At 38.4% G+C, this 27,625-nt stretch overlaps 1 protein-coding gene across 1 annotated transcript in view; it reads right to left on the reverse strand.

The window, feature by feature from the left end:
- LOC120756645 (vitellogenin-1-like) overlaps positions 1–27,625 on the reverse strand; it is a 65,212-nt gene that overhangs the window by 22,936 nt on the left and 14,651 nt on the right. Inside the window, 16 exon segments of the mRNA XM_058421756.1 lie at positions 41–160; positions 245–346; positions 432–556; positions 5,568–5,665; positions 5,745–5,962; positions 8,030–8,248; positions 9,820–9,942; positions 11,012–11,177; positions 11,278–11,435; positions 11,531–11,681; positions 14,279–14,430; positions 15,096–15,257; positions 17,414–17,665; positions 20,204–20,355; positions 20,581–20,601; positions 22,031–22,049. Of these exon segments, the coding sequence (XP_058277739.1) occupies positions 41–160; positions 245–346; positions 432–556; positions 5,568–5,665; positions 5,745–5,962; positions 8,030–8,248; positions 9,820–9,942; positions 11,012–11,177; positions 11,278–11,435; positions 11,531–11,681; positions 14,279–14,430; positions 15,096–15,257; positions 17,414–17,665; positions 20,204–20,355; positions 20,581–20,601; positions 22,031–22,049 (2,238 nt within the window).

Here is a 27,625-nt window from a genome sequence, read left to right on the forward strand (position 1 = left end):
AGCTTTTGATGCTTGGGTAGTGGTGCTTTAAAAATTATACCTGCAGTGCATTTTGGATGGCATATTTATCAAGTCCACCAAAAAACAGCTCTTGGCCAAACATCTTCAAGTAGCCTGATGCAAAAGGTTTGTCACTGGAGAATGCCTTCCAGTCAGAGAGCTGTGAGAGAAGATGAAAAAAGCCTGATTCTTCATAACATTTGAGAAAGCAATATTAGAGATTTTCTTTTCCCCCAGAATTTACCGTTTTCAGGATTTTCTTGAAGTCATATTGGGTCTCCCAGTCCCTGTCTGGAGAGTAACCTTTAGCAAACATCTCCTGCAGTCCTTCAACAGCTATTCCTACCTGTGGGAAGAAGTAAAGTGCAGATGCCAACAGATGATGGTTGTAAGAAGGGATTAGAAGGCAAACTGTGGGTAGACCAAATTACCTCCAATGGATCAGCCACTCTTCCAAGGAAATGTGTCCGTAGCTGGGACATTGCCATAGCTGGAATTAAGCTACCCGCATTATTCAATACCAAATATTTAGCTGCCAGCCCACTCATAAGGAAATCTGCAGAGAAATAGGCAGTAAGACACAGCACAGTTAGTTTTTAGGACAGAGTGTACAGATTGTATCTACTTACTTATTTAATAATCAGCATCACATGAGCAAGGCCAGAAAATTCAGCTATAAAACTGGTGTTATAAAAGAGTTATAAATACAATATTCGGATATTTTTAACTAATAATGGGCAAAGCTACAAGCTCACTGATCATTGCATGGCGGTTATGCCATTTTTCCTGTTGCTTCCGCTATATCATAGAATCATAGTACGGCTTGAGTTAAAAGGGACTTCAAGGACCATCCAGTTCCAACCTCCTGCCATGGGCACAGGCACCCTCCAGTAGATCTGTTTGCTCTGGATCCAACCTGGCCTTGAATATTTCCAGAACTGGGGCATCCACAATTTCTCCAGGCATGTTGTGCCAGTGTCTCATCACCCCCACAGTAAATAATTTCTTTGTAATTTCTAATATAAACCGATGCTCTTTCAGTTTGAATACATTCCCCCTTATCCTGTCACTCCACACCTTTGTGTAAAGCCCATCTCCAGGTCTCTTGCACATTCCCTTCAGATGCTGGAATGCCAAAATTAAGTCACCCCAGAGCTGCCTCTTCCCCAGACTAAACTGTCCCAATTCTCTTAGCCTTTCCTCATAGGAGAGGTGTTCAACTCATCTGATCATCTTGCTGGTCCTCTGCTGCATTGCATTATTTGTTTTCATATTGTATTTTATGTTAATTTTTGTGATAATGGTTTGTTCCGTACTCCTCTGTTCTCCTGGAAAATGTTATATCCCGAGGTTTGTCCCTGCCCTTTTCCCTGCCCATCCTCCCACACTCCTCCCAGTCCCCTCCTACGGGCCCTGTCTGTCATTCGGCTGTTCCTCCCAGCTTCTGGAGGGTTCGGGTAAAGACATCAAATGATAAGGCCAGAGCCGAGGAGGTTCCTCCCTTCATGTTCCCATGGGTTCCTTTGAATGTCCCTCCAACCCTGTTCCACCTCCGCCTTTTCCCTCACTGGGTGCTGGTTTGTCCCCTCCCTTAGCCCCTCCCGTGTATGTAAGCCCAGACCATGAGGCTGGGCCAGGACTTGGCCTGAGCAGCAGAACCAAGGCAGATGTCAGAACACGACAGGATAAAGACTGGAATAAAGACCTTGGACTCGCCCTCTCACCAAGCCTGTCTCCTTTCCTCTGCCACAGACAGGGTCTCTCTCATGATAGGGGAAAAAGCCCCTTCGCCGCTCCCCGGGTTTTTAGGACGCAGGGGAGTTTTCCTGTCTCGTCGCAGTCTCGAGCTAGCCTGGGTGAAATGGAGCCAGTGGCTCCAAAAGAGACAAGTGACAGTCCTCCCTAAGCCTTGCTCCAAGAGGTCCATATCCTTCCTGCGCTGTGGGCCCCAGAGCTGGATGCAGCACTGCCGGTGGGGTCTCACGAGAGCAGAGAGGTGCAGAATTTCCCCCTTGTACTGCTGGTCAGGCTTCTTTTGCTGCAGCCCAGGACGTGATTGGCTTTCTGTGCTGCTGGCTCATGTCCAGGCTGTCCTCCAGCCCCCTGAGTGTTTCTTGGCAGGGCTTCTTTTGATCTGTCCATTCCCCAGCCTGAACTGATATGGAGAGTTGCCTCAACCCACATGCAGCATCTTGCACTTGGGTCTTGGAATCTCACTCCTGAGCTTCTCCAAGTATGGAAAATATGCCTGTCCATATCATTTACATCCAGTCACATTCTGTAAAATCAGCTTATGAAATGCTTTTATGAGACATCATTCATGGTACCTTGACAAAGGAAATGAGAAATGAAAACAGATTTGCCATCCTTTGCTAATAGTTCAGGGAGAGTGATACAGATGTCTATAAGGACAGATGGCGAGCTATAGATTTGTATCTCAAATGACTCAAAGACTATTTAATACTAGTTCCAAATGCTGTAACCCCTACATGAAATGCACCAATTGGTAAATTTTTAACTATTGAGTGAACTTTGAGCAAACAATTTGTTTCTATTTATTCCCCCACTTAGATTTATTAGCTATAATATTCTTAGGTCCAGATAATCAGTGCAGAGCACAGTCAGGAATTCTTCCTGGTCTTGGCACAGTTATATCCTGTCCTGTTTTATGAGTTAAAATAACCCCATTGCTTTTCTAGGTTTCCTTGGGTTTCAAGAGGAACAAGGCTGACAGCATATCCAGGCATCCTTGTTGTGCTTCCTTCTAGCCCTCCTCTCCTGTTCCTACACCATTTGGAGGATAGGGAAGTATGTATGAACTGTAATTTCACCACACTGCCTTCATTATTTTGCTGTATGAATCTACTGTGCTATCCAAAGTGCTGGGCACTATGTACCTATAACATATGACTCCTTCAATCAAGACTCAGGTATTTATGCCAGCCTGCTTTTTTCAGAGGAATAAGCAGAGAATATTCAGTAGATGGTGATCCTATTAAAACAAACAAACAAACAAACAAACAAACAAACAAACAAACAAAAAACACACCCCCCCCCAAACCAAAACCAACCAACAATAAAACTCAAACAACAACAACAACAAAACAAACAACAAAACAAAACAAAAAAACAACCACAAACAACAAAGTGGTGCCACACTGCCATTACTAGTGAGTTGACAGGAAACCTGGAAATGTGAAGACTAGTTTTTCTCTGCATGAGCTTAGCCAGAGCAATGCCAGGTGTTTTGTGAACAGGACACTAAAACTGAGGCACAGTGCTTTAAGTGAATTTGTTAAAGCTGTCTTTTATATTCTTACCACAAAACCTGTTAGTTAAAAAAGTCCGTGGTACTTCCTGATACTTAATAAGAAGCATTGCTTATAAATTATTAAATGATTATATAGAATTCATTGACTTGAATAGAGCAGCAATATTTTCCATACCTCAGGCCATTACATAGTGCTAATGCCTCAAGAATATATTTTCCATTTCACTGTGAGAGTCTGATGACACCTCCATATATCTGAATAAATGCCTTGCCCCAAAGATGAGGGGAAGAAAATTTAGTGAGCAAAGAAAGCAGTCTTTGCTACATATAAGCATTAGTACATATTTAATTATATGAATCTGTGCATATTGAGAGTCAGATTTTCACAGTCCTCACACTGAGCAGAACCTGAGCCACCCCTATGATTTCATTAGCAATGTGTAGAGCATGAAACATCATTTGTGGTGGCCATGTGTGCCAAATTCCAGGTTAGAGATAGATTCAGCTGACATTATTGCCTGTCATTAAAAATTCAGCATCTAGCATCACAAAGATCTGTGATGCTGAGGGCAGATTTTTTTTTTTTTTTAAATCAAGGAAATAGGTACGGCATTACAGCCATCACTATGGTAACTCCTCCAGAATGGACTCACAGAAATGTATTTCACCTGTGGCTAGTGGAGACAAATCAAATTAGAAAGCTGGAGGATGGATCCTCTTCCCATAGTAGTGTAGTAGGAGATTGACTTAATTTAGCTGAATTATACAAGTCTAAGATTAGTGTGCATGAGAAAAATATCTTGTTTTTCATCCTTCAGCAAGAAGACCTACAGCCAAATTACTGACAATGGTCTTCACCGGGAAGTAACAGCAATTCTCCGATGTACTGCATTTCCAAACTACAGCCAAAATAATGTATTCCATTTCACATAGCTTCCTGCCAGCATCCCTCATACATATTGCACCTTTCTTTCTAACTGTGTGAAAATTTAGATGGCATAATTTTAAAAGCAAAAATTATAAGACAAAATGAGTGCCTAAACCAAGAAACACATATCTTCATATTAACAGAAAATGTATCTATCCCTGAATGTATTTTATGTAGTACAAAAGTTCACATGGTGTATAATAGTGACTGTGTCTTTTTGGGCACTAGCTGTGTCCATCATTGAGGCAGCAAGCACATGTATAGTATATTACTGTGATTCTTGCAGTATGTATTAAATTTATTTCCATTATAGAGCACATTAAATGATCACGTAAAATCCACGAAACTGGGGCAAGACAATAATAAGATTTACAAAAGTCCATCAAACCACACCCGTCTCCAAGCAGAAGGCAGAAGTGCTCGTACACTCAACACTGTGGATTTCAGATGTTTCAGAGTCTCTTAATATTGATTACTTTGAGAAGAATCTTAACATATACCAGTGAATAAAAAAAGCGCTAAAAACATCCAGTTCCTGATAGGTAAACAGCATGTGTAAGGAGACTGTGTTTGGAACTATAATCTCCCTAGTCTGCCAGCTACATATGCCAAATCACTGAGGCTGTCATGGTCATTTACATAGTAGAGTTGCTTTAAAAAATCTACTGAGAAAAACAACATACACAGAAAATAGCAAAAGCTACAATGTGCCCCAGCCAGAAGCTGTCTTCTTATCTGGTCCTTCCCTGCTTTAACTACATTTTTATGTGCAACTCTGATGTAACTGGCCTCCAGATACCATACATGGATCTGCTCATTCTAGTAAAGAATCTCAGTAGGAAGATCCAAGAAAAATCTTTAGACAATAATCCTGACGTAGCTGCTCATGGGTGCAATGAATTGCCACCTCTGAATGTTTTCAGAGTTTTCTGTTTTGCTGGGCACAATTGTTGGGGTGAAGAATCATTGAATGTCATTTGAATGCAGTGGGAGTTGTAGGTGTTCAACTTTGGTAGAAATTAATCCACTTCAGCAGTAATTTAGGTCCCTTCTGTTTGTTTGGTGCTGAACAAGGGTATGACATTGTTAAGCACCATCGAGAATACAGCATTTGATACCAGGAGCATGTGCCTCCCTGACTAATGAAAACAGAGGGTTAGAGACCCACAGTCTCTCTGGTAATTTCATGCTGGCAGTGTACAATGCAAAACACACAGGGACCTAAACATTCTTCAAATGGAGAGCCTGAGATTCTTGTATTTTTTTCACTAACAGCTGGCTAGGAGAATTGGGCTCTGGTACCGTACAATTTTTTTCACACATATTCACCAGTATATATATTTCTCTACAAAATCTTCTGGATCTTACCTTTAAAGATACTGAAGCGGAAAACCTTGCTGAACTGATATCCAGATCTGTCAAATTTGGGACTTAGCGCTCTGATAGCCATTCTGCAGGCAGAAGCCCTGAAAAAGTTCGGTGAGCGCATTAACATTTCAATTTGCTTGCAACAAATCTTTCTTCTAGGAAAGGAATTTCCCTTACATCAGTTGAAGATCTGGATCTGTGCTTCTACCCAGGGCCCTCAAGTGAGAGTAGATGAAACTTGCCACTTGCATACTAGGTTCCTTCAGCACAGCATCAGCTAATGTCATCACGATTGGAAGACCTGGCTTGGTTTCAAGCAAAACCACCGCAGCTAACATTCGGATTCGAGGATGAATTTTTTGATTCAGGAAAATCTCAAGGGTGATAGCCTGGACCTGAAAATAATATATATATCAAGTTTTACTGTATGTTTGAACATTTTGCTAATAACCACTCAACACCAATGAATGATCTGTTTCATCATTAGCACAGTAAAAATTTGGATTATTTAATTATTATGGCAACACCGTTCCTGGTTCCATGGTCTGAGGGCTGGAAGGAGCATTATGGTAATGTAGTCTGACTTCCTACACGATGAAAGCCAGGGAACTTCACTGGATAATTTCTACATCTACTCTTTTATCCCTTTTTGAGCTATCCCACTCCAGGTAAAAGAGATTTCATGAATCCCTTACATACCTGAGAAGTGATTTCAGTGATCACTTATCCCTATGTGTAAAGGTACAACTTACTTCTAATATTGTGATCTTCTGGGATACTTTCTGCTGAATAATAGAATAAAAGTGAAACAAATAAAATCTGATTTATTATCAGAGATCTCTATGCTGTATAGGCAGCTTAAACAAAAATTTAATGCAATAAATGTAATTTCCTTAGTAGTACTTGAGATTGATGTGTTTGCCCTCAGCAATATTCACTACCAAGACCAACTTTGTACTGGAACTTTTGCAGTTTTCAGGAAAGCCAGGAGCCTTTGGCCCTAACTTTAAAATGAATGTGGATGATGTATCAATGTTCTGGCAAACTTTCTATACAGCCCTGTCTTGCTTGGGAGAGTGATCATCCATGAGCTGTAATGAAGGATGACCCAGGAAGCTTCAGCAAACTTTGGGAAAACCCTGACTGGTTTTATTAATTTGAATATGCTGATTATCAAATGCCAATGTAGAAGAGGTGACAAAGATGCAGTAGGCCTAAATGAGGCTTTTCAAACTAAACAATAAAAAAAGCCATGAGTTAAGCATATTTAATCCAAATATGGGAGTGTATCTAGCTGCAAACTAGGCATTAAATAGTTTTTTGAACAATGAAAAAAGTAGTCATAATAATTAACTTGCTCCAGATCAATTTTCTCCAAAGAGAATGCATAAAGAATGAAACTGAGTGGTCTGGGGCACCGGTGGAAAGCCAGACCAAAGAGCAATCAGAGACGGAGCGTTGTTCTCAAACACCAAATTGGCTTTTATTTTTCCCCAGCAAATACTTTAACTTCTACCCTTGCAATTCTCTCCCTCCCTCCCATGCATTTCCCCATCCAGCTCCTGCACTCTACTAAATTGGTTTTTTATTCTTTTTGTTAAAAGCATACCCTGGCACACTATTGTCTGCAGATCAATATGTGCACTCAAACTGGGAGGCACATGCAAAGAACGAGTACAATGGAAACACTGAAACCGATTTGTAGGTGAATGGTTAATGAAAGCTTTTATTTTACTTTTTATATTAAGAATTTACTTATATAAAACAAGAAACTTCAACATTGGGGAAAAAAATCTTGAAAACCTTTAAAAGGTTTCCTTTTAAAAGCAGATTTCTTCAAAGTGAAAATGATTGTAAAGTGATGCCTGTAGTAGATGACAGTATGCTTGTGTAGGCATTGTATGTGAGATCTAATAATTATCTCAGTCAGGGACAAAAGTCACATTTAGTAAATGCTCTGTTTATGACTCAAACCCACACAATGTCTGTAAATTTGTAATTAGGATGCAAACCCTTGGTATCTATTTACAATAAAATTTGGTCTTGAATTACGATTAGATGTGACACTCGGTATTAAATGTCAATTCTCTGAAAACCTTGTTTTGTGATTCTCTCACATACCAAAGGTGAAGTAGTACTAAACACATTTGGGTCAATAATTTAGTTTTCTGTCTAATATCCTTGGAAATGAAATGTTTGCAATGGAAATACATTCATTGTCTTCAACAATGAATGTATCCTTCTAATGGGATTTTTTTTTTTTTCTTGCAGTCTGAAATACTGGAGGTTAATGTCAAAAGAGATAAGACATGCTTACCAAGGAATGGCTAAGTATTTTTTTTTAAAAATATCATTATCTTTGGAAAAAAAAAAAAAATTGTTTTTCCCTCATCACCCATTATCCATTAGCAGCCTTGTAAGTGGAAGTCACAAGGGCAAAGGAGGCAGATTTGTTTTCTTACCATTTTGGGGTCTTTCAGGCCTATGTTTTTCAGGGCCATCACAGCAGTTGCATGGACCCTGAGTGGCAAATCTGAGGCACCCGCTGCATATCCTGGCAAAAACTTCTTGATGTGCTTGATGCTGGCTGGATGTCCTACATTCCCAAGGGCTTTCAAAGCCAGGGAAATTTCTTCTGTGCTAGACTTGCTCAATGCCTCTCCTGCAAAGCTATGAAGAAGCTGCAAAATGAAAACAAATCTGTTGAGTTCAATTCAAGCTCTTATCTATATTCCATCCACCAGCCTGTTGTGGGGTTTGACTTCCATAATTTCAGTTTGTTCAATTCATTTATTTTAAATATTTTCATATTCTTTTTTTTCCTCATGAATACAACATTTTATTCATAGAACAAACATAGCCAAGAAACCTGCAACGAACAGCTGCTTTATCAGTATACCTTAAAGTTATCAAGTAAGATTTTAAAGGAAAAAAATAATGGTTAGCTCCTAGTGCCCACTGCCTTTTGGGATAAGTTGGAAACCTGAAATAATGCTGTTTGAGCATCTCTTTCTCTCATGGTTGAAGACAGGGGCAAACGTAGAGATACAGTTAAACCTTCAGACCCTTAAAAAATCTTCCTGAAGATATGGCTAGTGGTGGTGCCCTCAACCAGCTATGACAGCCTCTTTCAGTGTGGATTAATAGATGCAAAATGATATCACTGCCAAAAAATCAGTTCATTTTACAGCCTTCATTGTAAGCAACTGGATCACACTTCCATTAGTATGGCAAGATTAGAAATCGTTGTCTGAAGGCTGAATAAGGGCAGGGAACTAAATCTTAATAGATAACAGTTTTAAATTATAACAAATAGCTCTAAAAAAGAAACTGAGATGTTGGAGGATAATTTCAATACAGATTCTGTACTTTAAAATAACACATTTGAGATCCCTTGATGGTGCAGAAACAGTCGAATGCATATTACTAATCAGATGAAGGGACATCTGAAATGCATTGAATAAGCCTAAACAATCATTTGCTGTAGGAAGGAATTTTCATTCTCTGACACAGGCCTTCTCAGATTTAATTAGCTCAAGAGAATTGGTGGCAGTAGTAACACAGGAGATGTATGTAGGAATGTTGGCCATGGCTATGTACTACAGGAAAAACATCATGTCAGGCACACGGTGTATTTGGAACACCCTGCTCTCACTGGGGAACGGTGGATTGACGGATGCCAAACACTAAACACACATTTCTCTTTCCCTCCTGGTTACTGGCTGAGTGGTTGGCCCCTGTAAAACATGACATGAATTTTCAGAACTGGGTAATGCTACTTAATGACTACTCAAATTGTTTTGAGGCCTGCTGATTAAAAGCAGTGTAGAACAGGGAGGGTGTTACTGCCCTTATAATAACCTTATAGCCTACATTGATGCCTGGGCTCTGCCTCTGGCTGGGATACATTAATTCTGGCAAAAACCTGTGCTTTTGTGTCACTTAGTTAATTTAAAAATATACATAATACCTATATTTAAAGTATTTTTGAGCAATGTCATGGGACTTCATTAATAATTGGAAATAAAGCACTCAGAGGTACTCAGATGGAAAGTGTATCAAATTGTTTGCTTCTTCTTCTCCTCACTCTTTTGTGTGCTAATCTAAAGATAAAAATGTTGTATTTAACCGACTGGGGTTCCTTTCCCCAAAGGAAACACTGTAGTGAAGCGAAATACAGCTTTCTGAATAATGAAGAAAGACCTAAAGGCTTAATTTTTCTTTTAAATGATAAGTAACCTGGTGTGGTTACCTGGAGACATTCGGAGCAGGAGTCTGATGAGGAACACTGTTTGTGGCACAGCGACGCGTAGCTGAGGTGGCAAACCTTGCCAAGCACAGAGCTTGAGCGTGGGCAATGTTTCTTTACGATGACCTAGGGAGAAGGCAGAGGGTTGTTACTAACATTAATGCAAAGAAACATTATTGAAAAATATGTTTCTGCCCAATGAAAGACAAAACCAGGCTTTCGATATATTTTTTTTTTGTTGGTGGATTTTCAGTTAATCTGTCGATAGTACTGTATTTGACAGTGTAATTGTAAAGTAATTCCAAGTAACATCTGGAAGGCAGATCTGTTTCTTTTACAGTGTTTCAGATTTAAATTTGGCATAGCCTATAATCCAAAGGGAAGAAATCACCCAGTTATGGAATGGAAAAACACACATTGTTGAAGAAATATTCATCATGTTTTATGATTGCCTCAGCTATAGGTACAATAATGAATTTGAGATTTGTTGTGAATGGACCTCACTACTTGGGCAGATAGGAATTTCTTTTTATAAATGTAGGAGTTGACAGAAGGCACCAGCCCACTGGTTTCTTGTGTGGGAAGCATCAGCAAAGCTGGGCTGTCATAGCTTTCAGTGAGGGTAAAACTCTAGTCTGAGGTTCATTGTCTCTGCCTAGGGTAGGCAGAGATAAGTTCTTGCATCTGAGACTGGGATTAAACGCTGCATATAGAGAAAAAAAAAATCAAAAATAATTAGACTTTCTCCTACATGGCCTTCATATTGACATAATTCCTTTAGTTTTGACAAATCTTCTCAAATTCATACCCACCCTTCCAGGTCAATTAGGACAAATACATGGATATAACAAATATGTATTTCTTGCTCCCTTGTCTTTGTAGACAGTCAGAGATGTAATCTGATGTAACTATAAAGTACATTTGGAAAAAGAGACTAGAAGCCACTGTTTGCAGCAAGAACCTTTGTCCCAGAGGGACAAAAGCCTTTATTTCCTGTTTCATTTCAGACTCATTTTTGCCCTTTTGATTTGCATTCTCCTCCTCTTAAGACACTCAGGAGAGAAAGCCCTTTCAACCACGCTAGAGGCTATAAAACCTTTATCTTTTCAAAGCCTTTTCTATCTTGTCAAAGGAATAAATACAACAGATGCTAGAATCAGCAGAGAGTGATTTGAGAGTGTTTAGAGAATCCTACCGTTGCTTCCTCCATCACATCCCGAGTTGGAGTGCTGGAGTGCAGAGCCACGAGCACTGTTTGAGTCACCTCCCAGTTGGTGAGCTCCTGCCTTTCCATTTTATGCCGCAGGAACCTGAGTGCACGATGGCTGGCCACTGCAGGAATTATATCCAAAATGTGGCGCCTGTATTGGGAAAGACAAGCAGCATTTTCCAGGTCTGCCCCTGAACACAGGCATTCCAGAGGGTCTCCAGCAGAAGCAGCACCACCTTTATTGCCTGTACCTGTATGCTGGTCGGTTGGAGAGGTGCTTCCACACTGATTCGTAATTCTCCTCATTTGCTGCACGGAAGAGGTGCAGAAGCTTGAGAGCTTTTGCTGGTGCATCACTGGGAAGTTGGTCAGAGGTGGCCTCTACTAATTCTTGCAGACTTTCCTCTATCTGCAGACAAAAAAGCAGGAAGCTCACATGCATTTTTTCCCATGTGCATGGATTTAAATCTCTGACAAAGAATCTGTCCAGTGGCTGGGCTTTACCTGGCTTTCCACATCTTTTATTTTGAATAAGTGGACAGGAAGCTGAAGCAATTCACTGCCAAACTGATACTGAAGAGACCCACGATTCTGGTACTCTTTTGGTGGTACCTCTGCCCTTTGCTTCTGCACATCAGTCAAAACAAGTTTCTGCCTGGAATGGAGAACCCCAGGAAGAAAACATCACAAGATGCAGGGTACAAACTAAAAAAACCAATAACCCAGTAATTCTGCTTCCTCATATTGCAATACAAAAGCTTTTGTTATTGAGGGCAAAGTTATTTACAGACAGATGCATTTGGACATGCTACTTAGAACCGTACTCTGAGAAGGTGTGCACTTGCACAGCAGCGTTCAGATCAGAGCCACCCTTGAGAATTTGCAGAAGAAGAGGGAGGTGAGAAGCTGTGGCCTAAAGAATATCACAGGAAATACATGTTGTGTCTTAAGGAGTAAACTATAGACTGTAGAAAAACACAGATGGGAAACTTGCTCAGAAATTATAATTTAATTTAAACATTTTAAGAAGTTCATAAAAGTTGTTATGTGTCTGTGTCTCTCCTGGAAGCTTCAAATGGAATTGAAAGTTTTTAGATGCAATAAGAAATGCTGCAATCTTTTTACTTGAACTATTACAATTCCCTCCCCATTTTGTTTAGTAAGCTGAATATCCTGGAGACTAAAAAAGAAGGTTCTCATGAAGTTTTAAATTGGATTTACCAAACAAAAAGGGCCACATAAATTCAGGATTAGTCTTTGGAAAAGTGCTCAACCTTCTGAAAACTTTTTAAGAAGCAACAAACCTTCATCATTTGTTATTAAGAATAATTCCAATGAGAGACTGTTTTTGTAAATATTTGCTATCTTTTTACATTTTCAGCTAAAGAGATGCAGCCTATCCTACCAATTATGTTTAAAATGGGTCATTTAGGACACTATAATAAAGTTAGGTATTTGTACTGAACAACTGAAAACATTCCAAAAGCAATATTGCTGTACTACAGAGTCTCTCAAAATCTCTGTAGAAAATTGGTGTGTTTATTTTGGAATCTCTATGATCTTCTGTATCATTTCTGTTCACTCCTTTCATATGGATTGCAGAGAACTGCTGCAGAAAAATAGCATATAACTGCTTTACAGACAAGCCACTGGAATTTGAATAGAAACTGCTACAGAATCAATAGAGATTTTTTCTCTCTTGAAATTTTATACAATATTATTGAAAGGGCATTTGGGTCAGAAAGTATAACATCAGAAAGTATAACATACACTTGGGCAGATTTAACTCCTCCTTTTAAATCATGATGAATCTATTATGTCCATTTTCAGTGTTTTGGGAAGGGATATATCTGCCTAGAATGGGTGGGAAAATGCTGTATTCTGAAGAGAAGAGCAAATAAATGCTAAAGATAGGATTAAAATGGTGAAACAGTAGAAAAACCTCTCTTGGCCTTGAAAAGTGCCGCAAGAGTCTTCTGCTGAGCAGGTCTGAAAATTCACCTCCAAGTGCTTTTTTTTTTTTTTTTAACAGAGAATGCATTGTGGAAATAACTTCTGAAGACTTGAGTGAGATAGTCACATCTTCCAACTATCTTATATTTGTCCCCTTCAGCTGGGTAATGATAAAAATGCAGAAAAAATGGGAAAAGTAAGGGTACTACCCTTCTGAGAGCTGAGAAAGACCTTCCTGAAGACAGTCTCTACAGGCTGCAGAAGGAGAGTGTGAAGCATCATTAGTCCATTGTCTCCAGACTAATGCTGACTCACAAAAAACTGTAAAGCACTGCAGCTGGGTCTATCTACATCTTGATTGCATAAGATAGTAAAGCCACTTTCAATTTTTAAAAATTATACATATGAAGTTAATCAGTGAGTTACTAACACAAACTATCTGACATTGTTGTTTCCAAAACTGTGTATTATACCAATAGATCCTTGCAGAAACTAATGGAGCAATGAAGTTTACAGCAGCTGTAGAATGGGAACAAAGAATGCCTTAAGCACTGTGAAATTTATGCAAAGCCTCTCCCTTCAGCAGGGCACTCCTATTTACAGAGTCCATAATTAAATGAGTAAGTGTATTTTTTTTTACTCAATGAATTTGATAGATGAAAAAAATTCAAATACTGAAAGTTTGAGTGCTTGAACTTGGGGCACAGTTTCATAGACAATCATATTCTTGTCTTGACCCCAATTTCTTTAAGAAATATGCAAAATTTTCTGTGAAAAAGCAAAGCATTTAACATACCTTGTGCCCAATTGTTTTGCAATAAAACCCGATTTCCTATCAAGAAACAGCTTTGATGGAGATTTGCATGCCCATAGTATTTAGGAATCCAGAGTCCTATCTAGGTTTCCTCTGAACTAGTCTCCACGGATCTCTTACGACATTATTATTTTCCAGGGAGCTCTCTTTCCTGAGTAACTGTCTTTCAAATCATTTTACTTCAAATATATTAGTTCACAGTTTCTCAGATGGAATCACATTTGTTTTGGCTTTTATGGCATAAATCAAATATCCCTGGAGAAATAAAATAGTCAACTCCTGCCAAGTTTAGCTAACAAAATTTGGATACCGATGTGCATGTTTCAGATTTACAACTAACAGTGAAGACTGTTTTTATGAGCTGTTTGGTATTTTATATAATTAAATACTGGCAAACAATAGGCTGCGGAAGTAAAGGATTTATTTCACTTATGGACCTTCACTTGGATTACTGAGTTGCTGAATTAAAGGAGTATGTACAGTACCTTGCTTCTACGATAGCGTTTCCTCCTGTTATCTCATTGAAGGGTGAAAACTGGTGGATTTCCTCGATGTCAGCTTGTGTAATTACAGCTTCACTACGCATATATTTAATTTTATAATTGTAAGTAGCGGTTGCACGGGAATTCTCGTTCCTCTTAATAATATAAAAAGCAATGAAACAAAGAAAATAAAAAGTCATTGAGCTTTGAAATTCTGTGACTAGAGGCTATTACATCACCCACTTCAACCCATTTATTTTCCAGGGCTGTTTTGTTCACTGGCCATAAGAGCAATCAGTGTGAATTCTGTGCACTCACTTCCATGGGAGAGGTCAGGCACACTGCCCGTCTCGATTATTTTTACCGCTGAGAAGTGTTAGCTGCTTTTTCCTTTTCTCAAATCTAAGTAATTGGCAATTCCCTTGAGAAGCAGACACATTTTCTGAGGAGAGAAGCTGCATAAACCACTCAACTTTTTATTTCAAAGATAGGATTATAATAAACTGCAGCATTATGGACATCATGACTACTTTTTTTACTCAACAGAGTAGGTGAATTAACTCGTGCTGATAATTAATATTTTCCAAGCGAGCTAGTTTGAGCTAGCTCATGTGCGCTTGCAGTACATGACGGAGTGCAGCCCAGACCTCTGCTTCTCTGTGGGATCATTTTCATACAGAAAGAAAATATTGACAACTGGATACAGCAGATCTGATTCTTGCTTCATTTTCAGTATTTTCAATGAAGAGATTGTGTGGATATCAAATGGTGTTCTGCATAAGAATATAAAATACATATATGTAATACCACTCTGATTTACCTGCTGGCAGGTCTTGCATGGATGAGTGTATGCTGAACCTGTGACAATTTGAACTTTCTCTTCACAGCTGTTCAGGTCCTTGGATTTGGTCACATAGACTAGGTTTGCTCTCTTGTTTTCCTGAATTGCATATGTTGTGTTACAAATACCTCCAATCCCAGCCTGGCAAAAGTGAGAACAGGATCAGAGAAGTTCACTATTATGCAAAGCTTCACTTCACCACCTGAAATTTCCTGTTTAATTCTGCATTTTCAAAATTACTAATGGAAGTGAATGCTTTATTTTTCCTTATACTCTTCAGAAGCAAAATTGCGATGATCATTACCTTCATCTCTTTTTTACATGTACGGGTTTTCAGTAAGCCAAATCAGTTACAGCCAGAGAACTATCTCCCCAAAGTTTCACTGGGAGCTTCAGGAAAGGGGAGTAACAATTTTCAGTTAGAGTTGTTGATTATGAAATAGGATTTGAGGGATTATTAATAAAGTGTCAAAATAATTTGATCTGTCAGAATGAAATCTTAACAGCAAAGTATTTCTAGGTTGGAGATGACATTCTGTCCTTAAAACTTGCTTTTACAGACAGTTTACAAATGCCCATGGAACAGACCTTGCCATATCAGGTGATCTGTCACAATATGAATGACTAGCAATAATTTAAAAGAATTTCAGTATAACAGAGTTTTGATTGTGGGTCTTCTTGAGTTCACAGTTTTAGCTGAGCTCTTCAATAATATTTTGAGTATATACATTTATAAGAGCTTTCAAGTCTTCACAGTTGGTGAGATTTTTGTAGAGTCAAAATGCTTGATTGTATTTTAGGAGGGAGAGTTATTTTCCTGATTTTTTTATTATTGTTATTTATAGCAGAGCTGGTGCAGGGACCAGCTCTGGGCTATGTGAGAGCAGTGAAATGGTCATGTGGTGTTTAGGAAGCAAGATATACCCACTTCATCTTCAGCTTAACTGAATTCACTGAGACACTGTGCCTTTGGTAAAGGCTAGAAACAGGAATTGCCCAAGATTTCTGGAAGTCTTGTACTCTGCAAATACAGGTATGGGTTTCTGCACACTGCAGGGCGCAGTAGAGACATCCAGATTTTAAATGGGAACTGCCCAGAGAATTCAGTGGGATGAAGTAGACTCCTGCCTAGCTGGACTTTATGGCCATGTGCAGTTTATGGCTAGCTCAGATACCCTTAGCCTGAACCCACAGGATGGGATGTATACACTTTCCCAGATAAGTCCTTTAAACCTCTCTGCAGCTCAGATTTTGGGACTAATAATGTTTATCTTCCTTTGCAGAGTGATTCAAGATTGTCAAGCAAGGGTGCCAAAGCTCATTAATCAGTTGCTCTCTGAGAAAAGCAAAGAAAACGTGGAAATTATTCTAGGAGGTGAAGTCACATCTATCACCTAGCAGTGAGAGTAGAACATATTGCTAACTGAATTTGAAAGAATTAAGGTGTAAAAGTAGATAGGAGAAAACAGTGCTGCAGAATATCCAACAACACCACCCAGATTTTTATGTGCAGGAAACAGAGTGAAGAAAATTAAATCATCTAGCTCCTTTCCCAGAAACAACTCTACTTACATAAAAATAAATTTTAAAAAATTATAGTTACTCTGGTCTATTTTCAATAAAAATAGCATGAAAATATAATAAATTCAAGGTTTTTGCTGATCTCTGAATTGAATGTAGTCTAATCAATGTAAATATGGTTTCACAAAAACTAAACACATTGCAATTTCTGTGGTGAATAGTAATATCAGATGATTGACCTTAACTAATATATTAAAACTTGAAAAACTGGAAATTCCAACAGAGCATCAGCTGCAACTGTCAAAGCTGTTACAGTAATGTTATGACATATATACTATTTTCTTCCTAAAAAAGGAGCTAGAGGAGATTAAAGTATATATGATTGGTGGAAAGAGTCAAATTACTGTTATTTTGACTTTAATATTAAACTGTATTGTTAAGGTTGTTTTATACAGCGTTCGCGTTTTATGTAGGCTTCATCTTTCACAGTTTATTTTCTCTAGAATCACAAGCCAGATTTTCTAAGGGATTAATTCTGCAAATGTATTTTCTGAAATACTTTCATCAACCAGTTTAAAAATATGCCCTTCTGTTGTCCTGTTTAACTACATCTCCACCAAAAGTTGTCCCATAAGAAACTTAATCATGATTTCCCAAGCTTAGGTCTTCCTTGTAAGTGAAGTTTATGTCAAGGATGAATTCAGAAAATGCAGTAGAATACTCTGACGCGAAAGTTTATTTACAAAGGCACCACCATGGCCAAACCCACAACTCACCTCCTGTAAACTGTATGAATTCTGTGTCTTCTTTATGCTCAGCTCCAGCACATTCATAATCCCTCTGTAAATGTTCAGAGCATCATCCGAGACAGAATCAGGAGCCAAAATGTTTCCAACGTGGCCACTGCTGTACTCAAACTTGATGGGGATACTGAGCTGCCCAGTCAGGACCTGGGTCAGTTTCAGTGATCGAGAGAATGAACTCGTGGGCCAGGCACCATTGTACTCTGCAGCTTCGATCGAGTGGATCTAGAACAAAGGGGGAATAAAATCCCTCTTTAAGATTTTTCCCCCCGGTTAACTTTTTTTTTTTTCAATACACATAAGCATCTAGAGCTTTAATCACATCAAAAATACACTCTTAAATAACACAAAGCCTCTTCAAAGGGGCAACTTAGAAGTTGTCATTTAGCATTACTAGTGTCAATACACATATTTCCGTATATAAAAGGAAAGAGAGCACTGCAAATGGCTGATATTTCCGCAGCCACTGCACTCCGTTCTATTTCATAGACAATCCATATTGCCAAAGGTTGACTTGTGCAAAGAAATGAGCCAGAGAAGAGCCACATGAAGCAGGTTGCTGCCTGAAAGTAGTATGGAAGATCTGCAGGAAATTGCAGGAGAAAGTTAATGTTGCATAAAGCATCATTAACTCCTGTTGTGAACTCCGTCATTTCCCTCACTGAGGTCACAGAGCGCAGGCAACAATCTGAAACAAACACATGGCCTCTAGGCCAGCCAGACATGCAGAATTAGTTTGAGCAGTGGACAGCAGATTACAGAAATTGTCCTCCTCTACATGTTTTGCTGTGGAACCAAAGGCTGAGGCGCTGGCTCTAACCCCACTCTGCACTTCACGCTCCAGCCTCAACCTGGGGCACATCCGAACAAGTAGAAAGTTGTGCTAAACTACGCATAACTTGAATAAATTCTACCCCATGGGAACGGGCATGTTTAGCTTAGTTTCTGAGAGGATCCTTTCCTTCTATATATTTTGACAACTTAAAGAGACTTTTCTCTGACACCTCAGGCTGGCGATGTGGTGCAAGACACGGATTAATTTCTCAAAAAGCCACACAAACTAAATCCTCATACAGCAAATCACAGGAGACTGCACTTTCATATTTATTTTTGTTATTGTCGGTGGAGATTACTGCCATCCCCAGCAACTGAAGCTTACAGGGAAGGCTGTTAGAGAGTAAATCCCTCATGCTGCCTCTTGGACATGCTTCTGGCATATTGCATACAGGCAGGTTTGGGACTGCTCTGCAGGGTCAGGGCGAGGTAGTTTTCCCCAGCCCTTGGGGCCCAGGCAGGACTTAGGCTGTCTGCTTGGTTTTGAACACAGCTGGCAATTCTTACTTGTAGGTTTGTGATGAAAAAATTGTCAGCTGGAAACTGCCCAGGGAACACAGCTTTTTGTTTGGGCTGAATGTGAACTAGTAGGCTGCAGATGAAAGTTTAATTCCCTGAACCATCCCTCCAAACTGTCTAATTTAAATATAACAGCAGCAAAATAAACTTTTCCCACAGAAGAAGGGAATAAATGTGCTATTACCTTTAGCTTAGAACTTGCCCCAAAAGTTATATTTTTTTTTTCCTTTTCTTGCCTGAAATTATTTCTGAAATGGAAACTTTTCACAAATACAATGACACCAGTAAAGCTACATTAGAAAGTTTTAGAGAAGAGGAGACAATTTTTGGTGAAGACATCCTGGCACACCTAGAGCAGTTTAGGCAGGAATGAAGGAGGATCAGGGATAAGGATAAGACTGCTTCTGCCAGGGAAGCTTTCTACTCACCACTGCAGATGTGTGACTCTTATTTCCTTGGTTGTTGTGTGTTGTTGTTGTTTTTTTTTTTTTTTTTTGTTTTTTTTTTTTTTTTGTTTTGTTTTTGTTTTTTGTTTTGTTTGTTTGTTTTTGTTTTGAAATCCATCCCCTTACAAATGTCATGGAAAAGCAATGTTTCCCATCTAGATCTATTATAATTTGAACTTACAAAAATACCTAGTAACAGCAGGTTAACTCAGGCTGGAAGGCTACAACATTTACAAGCATTTATCGGACAGGCACCAGTCTTTTTAATCTAAAGTGTTCAATATGCCAAATTAAAGATTTTAAAAATATAATTTTTCTTCCCTGTATACACAAGACTAAGTGGAGTTTGTGTGAAGCAATTGAGGTGTGCATTTCTATACACTCATTATAAGTGGCTATAGGCTCCTGTTAAGGGCAAAAGTGTATTTCACATAATCAAAACTCTCAGTAATTACTCAGCAAGCAGCAAAAATATACAATTGAAGATGACAAAGTATGTCACTCAGGCCCCTCAGAAAAAACAAGGATGACATTAATTATGCTAAATATTGAATCCCATGCAACAACTGTTGCATGTTTTATTGCCTTTTGTCTGCTGGTTATGAAATCAGTTGATTAAATAATTCTAGGTTGTACAGTTAGAAACAATTGGATTGATCCAGTAATAAATTATTGTGCATTTCAAATTACATTCCATTGTCTCCCTGACCACAAAGCAGAAAAAATCCTTCAAGCCCAAGGTTGGCTTGAACTGAGAATTACCTTGCAAAGTGCAAATAGAATTTAGGACACTGTATAAAAAATAACTCTGTTAGTTACATTATCCCTGAGTAAGCACAATACATGATGAAACCTAATTACTTCACAAAAGCTTAAAAAAGAAAGTACGTATGATGAGAATTTTACCTTTCAAACTGAATACATAATGAGAATTTTACCTTTCAAATTGAATACATTTTCTTACCCTAATAAGACAAAGTTTTGGCCCAATACCACTAATTTCCACTTTACATTTTATTCTTATTCCAGCTCTTGCAAGTCCTTTCTCTGGAAGTCCACTGAGAAGTGTGGTTTCATAATCAAATGTATAAACCTTGTTTTCACTGAGATCAGGTTCTGCAAAGAAATAGTTCCCATAAAATATTATACAGGATGTACAGAACGTATTAAAGTACCTGCATTAGAATGTATGGAACAAAAAAAGACAAATTTGTTCATTTTTGCACTGCACCTGAACAAAATTAGCTGTTGTAAAACTATGTTAAACATTGATACACTTTTCAGATTCTATTTTTAATTTCACTCATTATAATTATATTAGCTGATAGGAAAATTACTTACGGTAATTAAGATGCTGGCTTCCTGAAAGAGAAGAAAAAACAGAGGAATGAAATGAAAAAAAACAACCCCAAAATGTTAGTGTATTGTAGTATAAAAAGCTATATCTCATCTTGCCCATATAGCATAACCCTTTCTAATTAACCTTACTTCTATTTCAGCACCAATCAAATACCTTTTCTTTTCTTTAAACAACAAGAGAAGTAATAAAATATTTTTTTCTACAACATGTTAAAGTTCATGTCTGTAAGTGAACTATATTTAGATTCTGAAACCTTTTCCTGAATATACAATTTTAGATTCATCAAAGCAGGTAAGTTGGATACTTACCCCCTAGGGTTAAAACCAGGGCTAATATCAAGCCCCTCATGATGGGAATAAAGTAAAGGTGAATGTGATGGGTTTCTCTTTTATAAAGGCATGTGATATCACATGTTTCTTTTGGCACGTAAGTTTGACAAATAAGTGTATTCTAGAATGCATATTGATCAATCAAAAAATAAACATTTCTGAGGTCATCAATGCTGATGGCTTCAAATCACCTCATGATTTCAGCTACTTTACTTTTTACATAGTTCACCATGTTTGTGAGCCCTCTGAAATTTAGCAGGACACCTTGAGAGGAATATGCTGGAAGAGAGATTTAATTTTCCAAACAACCTGCTTGCTATTTTCCGCCATCTCTGTACATTTTATTTATACAGTAAAAACCCCCTAAAATTTTAATTATGCAAATATAATTCCTCCATCATAACTGAAATAATTTAGCTTTCTTCCAGTCATATCTTCTATCTCCTGATATTTTACTCTTCATAAGGGTCACTGCTTTGGAGAAAAACCTTGCTCACATTGAAACTCTACTTTGAGAGGAGAATTTGTGCTTGATTTTACAGATTTTGGCTTGAGACACTTTACAGCTTGAAGGCATGCCATGAGAAACTGCTTCTCTGTGGTATCTACCATGTCTGTCTTTGCAAGCATATCTTATTACCCACACCTGGAAAGACAAAACTTGTCAGTATGACCATCACATTAGCCTGTGGCTAATAGTGAATGTTTATACCATGAAAACAGGAGGGAAATTAATCTCTTTGCTTATAAGGAGAATCTAATAAGAAGTGAATTACATTTCCAGCAGGACCTCAGTGAGCTGGGAGCACTGGGAGCTTCTCAGTAGGTTTTCTCATGAGGCTTTTGCTGCTGTCACTCTTGGGGAAATATATCCAGAATTTCCCACTCATAGCAATAACATTTAGATCAATCCTTAGCAAAACTATGTCAGGAGGGAGTTTGCTCCCTAACTTCAGTTATAAGTACTTTAGTGCAAGTATTTAACATTTACTTTGAATTTAAGCTTGTCTTTTGTTCAAAAGATAAATTAAATATCATGTAAAAAGCCACCTGCATTCAAAGGTTACTGAGGAGGCAGGAAGGAGTGCTCAGGAATGCATACCTGCTATTTCTCTGAGGCTCTGGAAGGTGCAACATGGTACACACCGCACTAAGGCAGCCAGACTTTATCCTCCAGGAGGGGAACTAAGAGGTCTCTGCTGGTGCTATTCATCAGGAAGGAGAAAGGTGAAACCTAAATCCAGGTCCTGAGGTCTTCACTTTCAGGCCTGAAGACACATTTACTGCAGGCCCCAGTCCTTCACATTATTGCTTCATTTACTTGGAGTGATACCACCTGACTGAGGAATAATGAAGTTCATTGTTGTGGTGCCAGGGCACCTGAGCTGGAGTCAGGGGTGCAGTTGCATGGTCCCCCTACTCATCACCATCATCATCATCATTGCTCCACCAGGAGTCAAATGAGGGCTCCCTTGCTCAGACTCCTTCACTACAGAGACCTCCCGAAATCTTGAGGATTTTAATATCACAGTTTTTCTTCAAGAAGGGAGTGATACAGAACTGTATGGCTAGTCAGACCTTCCCTGAAATGGAATCTGTCTAGTAAAATATTTAAAGATGTAGTAGACATATGAACCATTAAAAGAGATTAATAGTTGCATTTTTGGTTCAGTGTGAGCTCAGGAGGTGAAAAATTAAGTGCACACAGATTTTTCTTGATGTTTTCGGCTAGGGTGCTAAGTCCTATGAGCTATGTCAAGATACACCATGTTTGCGAGCCGTGTGAAATTCAGCAGCACACCTTGATGCTGTTAGATGCAGTCAGAAATTCCTTACAAACAGTTACATTTTTTGTAGCCACAATGGAAGTAAATGCACAGCAGCAAAGTAAATACTGTAAGTGATAACATGCAAAACTCCTGCTTCGATCACCCTGCTTTTATGACACTGCTCATCAATGCCACACCTTGACCTCTGCAGTAATATTGTGCCACCATATTGAGCTCAACAAGCTCCATTCCACAGGGTAGAATGTATAAGATAAAGTTTTTATTATATAGAGAACTGTATGAGAAAGGATATTTATTTAAACATTGTTATTAATAGTTCATTGAAATACTGTGTGAGGGACACATACATATTAAAATAGAACTATAGCATTTTTCAAGTTCAGTAAAAGGTTTTATAATTAAGATGTAACATGAATAAATTTGTTCTAAATGGGTACTGAAAATACTGCATTTATTTTTTCTAATGAAGTATACTGAATCTAAGCTTACAATCAGCATGTGGATACCTGATTGCTAAAATAACAACTATAATAATTAAGATGGTGCAGGCTGCCAATTTCTCTTCATTTGCAGCATGTACTCTCTCATTTTAATAACTCCTCTCTACCCAGGCTTGTTTTCTTGGGCAAGAAAAGAAAGTGATCTCAGATTTGTTGTACCCATTACTACTTTAAAGGAACTATTGAGTAAATGCATTAAGTAGAGAGGAGACACAGCTAGAGTTTGAGGGTCAGAGCACTGAGCTCTAATCCTTTCTTCAAAGTAGACACATCATTCCAGCTAGTTCTGAGGGAATAAGCAGGAGATCTATCACTTTAAGGAAAATGGATAGAAGAAGGAAAGGTAAGAGCCACACTTTTTAAAGTCAATGTGATTTTTCTGAAACATTCAACAGGCCATGTTAGTGAGCAAGAAAACGCAAGAAAAATATATAATCCACAATCAAACAGGCCCTCGACAATTTCCAAGTGCTTAATTTGGCGGCAGAGGAAGAAAATTTCATGTGGCTTTATACACAACCTGTATCTCTTCCTTTTTTTCTTCTTTTAGGCACAAACAGTGAAGAAAAGGAATTGTTAAAAAGCAGTGGGAAATATCTTGGGATTTTTTCTTTTAAAGAAGAAAATATATGGTGTTGAGTGTTACAGAGAATGTGATGGCTATATAAGGAGTGCAGTAAGAGGAAGTAGACTGCTTTGAATTTACTGGGCACTTGCACCATAAATGAAACATGAATACAGCCTAATTAACCTGATTAGAGCTATTGCTTCTACACAGCAATTGTCTTTACATAACACATTCTGCTTGAGTAACAGAGTCTTATTATCTGCTGTTGTACTGCCACCGATAGCTCTGCACACTCCTTGCTCTGTGTTCACATTGCTGAATTATGGTGCAGCGATGCCATTTCCATCCTGCTAATGCGTAGCCCAGCGACAAAGCAGAGATTAGCCAAACAGCTCCCAAGCAACCAGAGCAGGTTAAAACAGATATAACCAGCTGGCTAGCAAAAGAGCTTTTTAGCCTTCAGTTTTTCTCATTTCAAAAGATTTTTAAAAGGAAACTTCACACCTATTTCATCTTTAGCATTCACTCCTTGAATTTTTTCCTCCAAACGTTCAGCATTTGTAAGTGCGGCATAGCCTCCAAGATAATGTTTGATATTCTCTCCAGAGACATCATCTAATGAATAAGAATGTGTTCTAGGTTGGGCTAAATTGCCATATGCTGATTCTAGTACATTCACAAAGGGATTTTTTTTCATTAGATTGCTTTGGTTTTTTTTCATGGTTATCCCAGCTTGATGCTGGCACACCACCAAGGGGCTGATAACTGTGGGAATTGGATGTAAAGTTTGAGAACTAAAACAGGAAGAAATGCTATTTATAAGTTATCTAGCTTTTGATGTATGTGTGGTTTGAAAGACACTGTTGGTCTAGATTTATAGAAAAGCTGTAGAATTTTATTTTGATGAATTTTCTTTTTGCTAATATATGCTGCTAAGATAAAGCCACATTTTGGTGCATTTTGTGAAGTAGTTGGTGGGACTGTTCCTAAGGCCAAGCGTGCATTGCCTGTCATTTCCAAATAAAAGAATGAAATTAAAAAGAGGAGTGTGGAATCTAACTCTGACACTCTCAATCTGAAAACAGATTGTTTTGATACAACTTAGTTTTACTAAGAAGCTCAAAGGTTTTTATTTGTATTCAAATATGGAAAACACATTCTAAAGCCTGACAGTCCACCATGGTGGCTCTCATCATTGGCTCATCAGCCAGCACACTGATTCAGTGGCTTCAGGGTTTCCCCTCCCCTTCCAGGATATACTGTTTCCCAAGTCATTCAGTAGGGTTAAATGTTAGACAGCTTGCATCTGAGGTTTGAGTCATGTCATATTTGAGGACTGGTGTTTGCCATGTAATTCCATTACACTAGAAGATAACTAATAAGTTTATCTTAACCCTTAGACTTCATGGTCACAGAGTGATTAGCTCCTGTGTGGCTGGAAATTGGGTAGCCCTGAAATTTAGCCGTGTCAGGAGTCCAGCTCAGTCCCTCCAGGGCTGAAATGCTGACGGCACAGACGGGACATGGAGAGCTCCGTGCCCTGCACTGCCCAAGCCTTGCTCCGTGGGCTGAGGTGCTGCTGGTAACTGCACGCCTGGCCACGAGTGCTAACTTCTCTGGAGGGAAGATAATAAAACATAAACCTGTGTAATGGCTATTGTGACAAACTATGGCTGTATAAAGTGTGGGCACTGCTGCAGGGAGGTGAGGAGCGCCCAGACCACCCCGTGTGCCTCAGGGTGGAAAGCAGCAGAGCGAGAACACCCGGTTTAGCTGACTCAGCATCACAACCCTTTTTCAGGAGGCACTGGGAACACACAAAACAGAAAATAACCACTGCCACTTCAGAAAACAACTCATGACCCTCTGCATGGGGATGCCTTTCTCACTCTGGAGGAACAATGCCCAAGTCAGTGGTGGAAGAGTTTTAAAAAGAATATTCTCAAGGCTTTCTTTTTTTTTTGCATCAGTCCAAGTGCATTGCGATGCAAAACTGCAGATTCTCCTAAGAAAAGAATTGGATTGATTGTTTTTTTTTAATTTTCAAAGTGTAGTCTTGTAAAAATATACAATGATTTCTCAAAATTGTTATATTGTGGTCCCACCCAAAATGTGCAAAAAATTTCAAGAATGAAGGGGAAAACACTGATTTTTTTCTTAGAAGTCAATATTCTCAGGTTAATGATTTTGTTTTGTTTTGTTTTGTTTCATGGACCTCCATCTTAGTAACATGTTCCTTTATATCACAGAGCCACGGCAAGAACAGAATGGGTCTTGATCACTCCTTTCTAGTGCCAGAGTAACAGATAGGTTTGTGGTGACAGGAAGAAGCTCACTATGAGTTTATCTCAGTACAAAATATATGAGGTGAGTGATACCTCAGTTTCATGGCACTGGGTCACTGTGACATTAGGTCACAGGTCAGATAAGATAACCTGTGTATTATTCCTAAGGAAGGAGCAGATAATACCCAGCCAGTTCAAACAACAGGCATTGACTTTACCCTCAAAAAATAGGTAAAAAAGGCAAAATCACCTACCAGTATTTAATGAATGACTATGACTTCCAAAGTATAAAAGGCCTAATCATATACAAATAAGAACACATTTTAAGTTAGTGTGAAAGTTAGTTCAGTAATAATTTGAGCACCATGTTTCATCAGTTTAAAAAAAAGTTGCTACATGGTTATTCCCACAACAATACATGTTAATCATCATAATATTTTCTATATAAGACAGTTACAGATAAAATATTAAATGGAACACTGATATTCATAGCTGCTTATCAAGGATTGAAGCACTATGGTTCAACCCATAAAAATCAGAGGGCAAACTAGCTTTTGAACACACCTTTGGCTAAGACCATGAAGATTTAATTTAATCCTCACAGTATGAAGAATTAAGGCTGAACAAATTTGTACATCCAGGAGAAGTAAGATCTGGATTCAGATCCAGGCCTGCTTTCTTACGCACTTACACAACTGCATTTTCTCCCATCTTGCAGAAAATCTCTTTTCCATTTGACTGGGAACAATTCTAACACTTACGATAAAGACTGTCTTTTCCTGCAAGAAGAACATATATCACTAAAATCCCATTCTCCAGTGTGGTATGTGCAGCCTTGATGTGTAACTACTCAAATTCTATTTTCGAGACTTTTAAATATAAATGTAAGAAAAAAGCTAAAGGCAGGCCCTTGCTCTCTGTAGCCTGCACTGAAGTTAATGGTATCTGTTCATGGAGTGTAACTGGAGCTATATCTAGTGTATGCTGACACTGATTTTCTCTTTGAGAATTCACTTTAACTTCAGTGCAGACACTCAAGGAATAAAACTGTTCTCAGTATGAAGGGCTTGAAAATTGTGCTCTAGTATGGGTACCTCATTAAAAATGCTGTATGAGAACTTTATTTCAGAAATGATCCAATTCTTTTACTATTCAATTATTTTTAATAATAATACCTTATAAATAATACCTTATAATAAAATTAATTTCCTTTTGCTCACCTTTGGAGGGAACACTAGGAAGATTGTTATTTTCTTGGTTTTCAAAGGCAAATAACTGGGAAAGAAATTTCTAAATTTAATTTTCAAGGAATGCTTGCACTGATCAACAAATAATGTCAATCTCCAAACTTAAATTGGACATAATTATCAATTTTTTAATTCTTCAGAGAAAGCAATGTAATTAAGCCAGAGAGCTCCCATGGATATTTTCTGCAGTTTTGTCTTGTTGGATTTCTTTTCCCCTCTGAAAATTTATTTTTAATTCATTCATTGGCTAAATTTCTTCTGAAATAAACTGATGTAGCTCAAATTAAATCGAATTGGATCAGTTTAC

This window comes from Hirundo rustica, chromosome 9, assembly GCF_015227805.2.
Source record: "Hirundo rustica isolate bHirRus1 chromosome 9, bHirRus1.pri.v3, whole genome shotgun sequence".
In the NCBI taxonomy this organism is placed as follows: domain Eukaryota; kingdom Metazoa; phylum Chordata; class Aves; order Passeriformes; family Hirundinidae; genus Hirundo; species Hirundo rustica.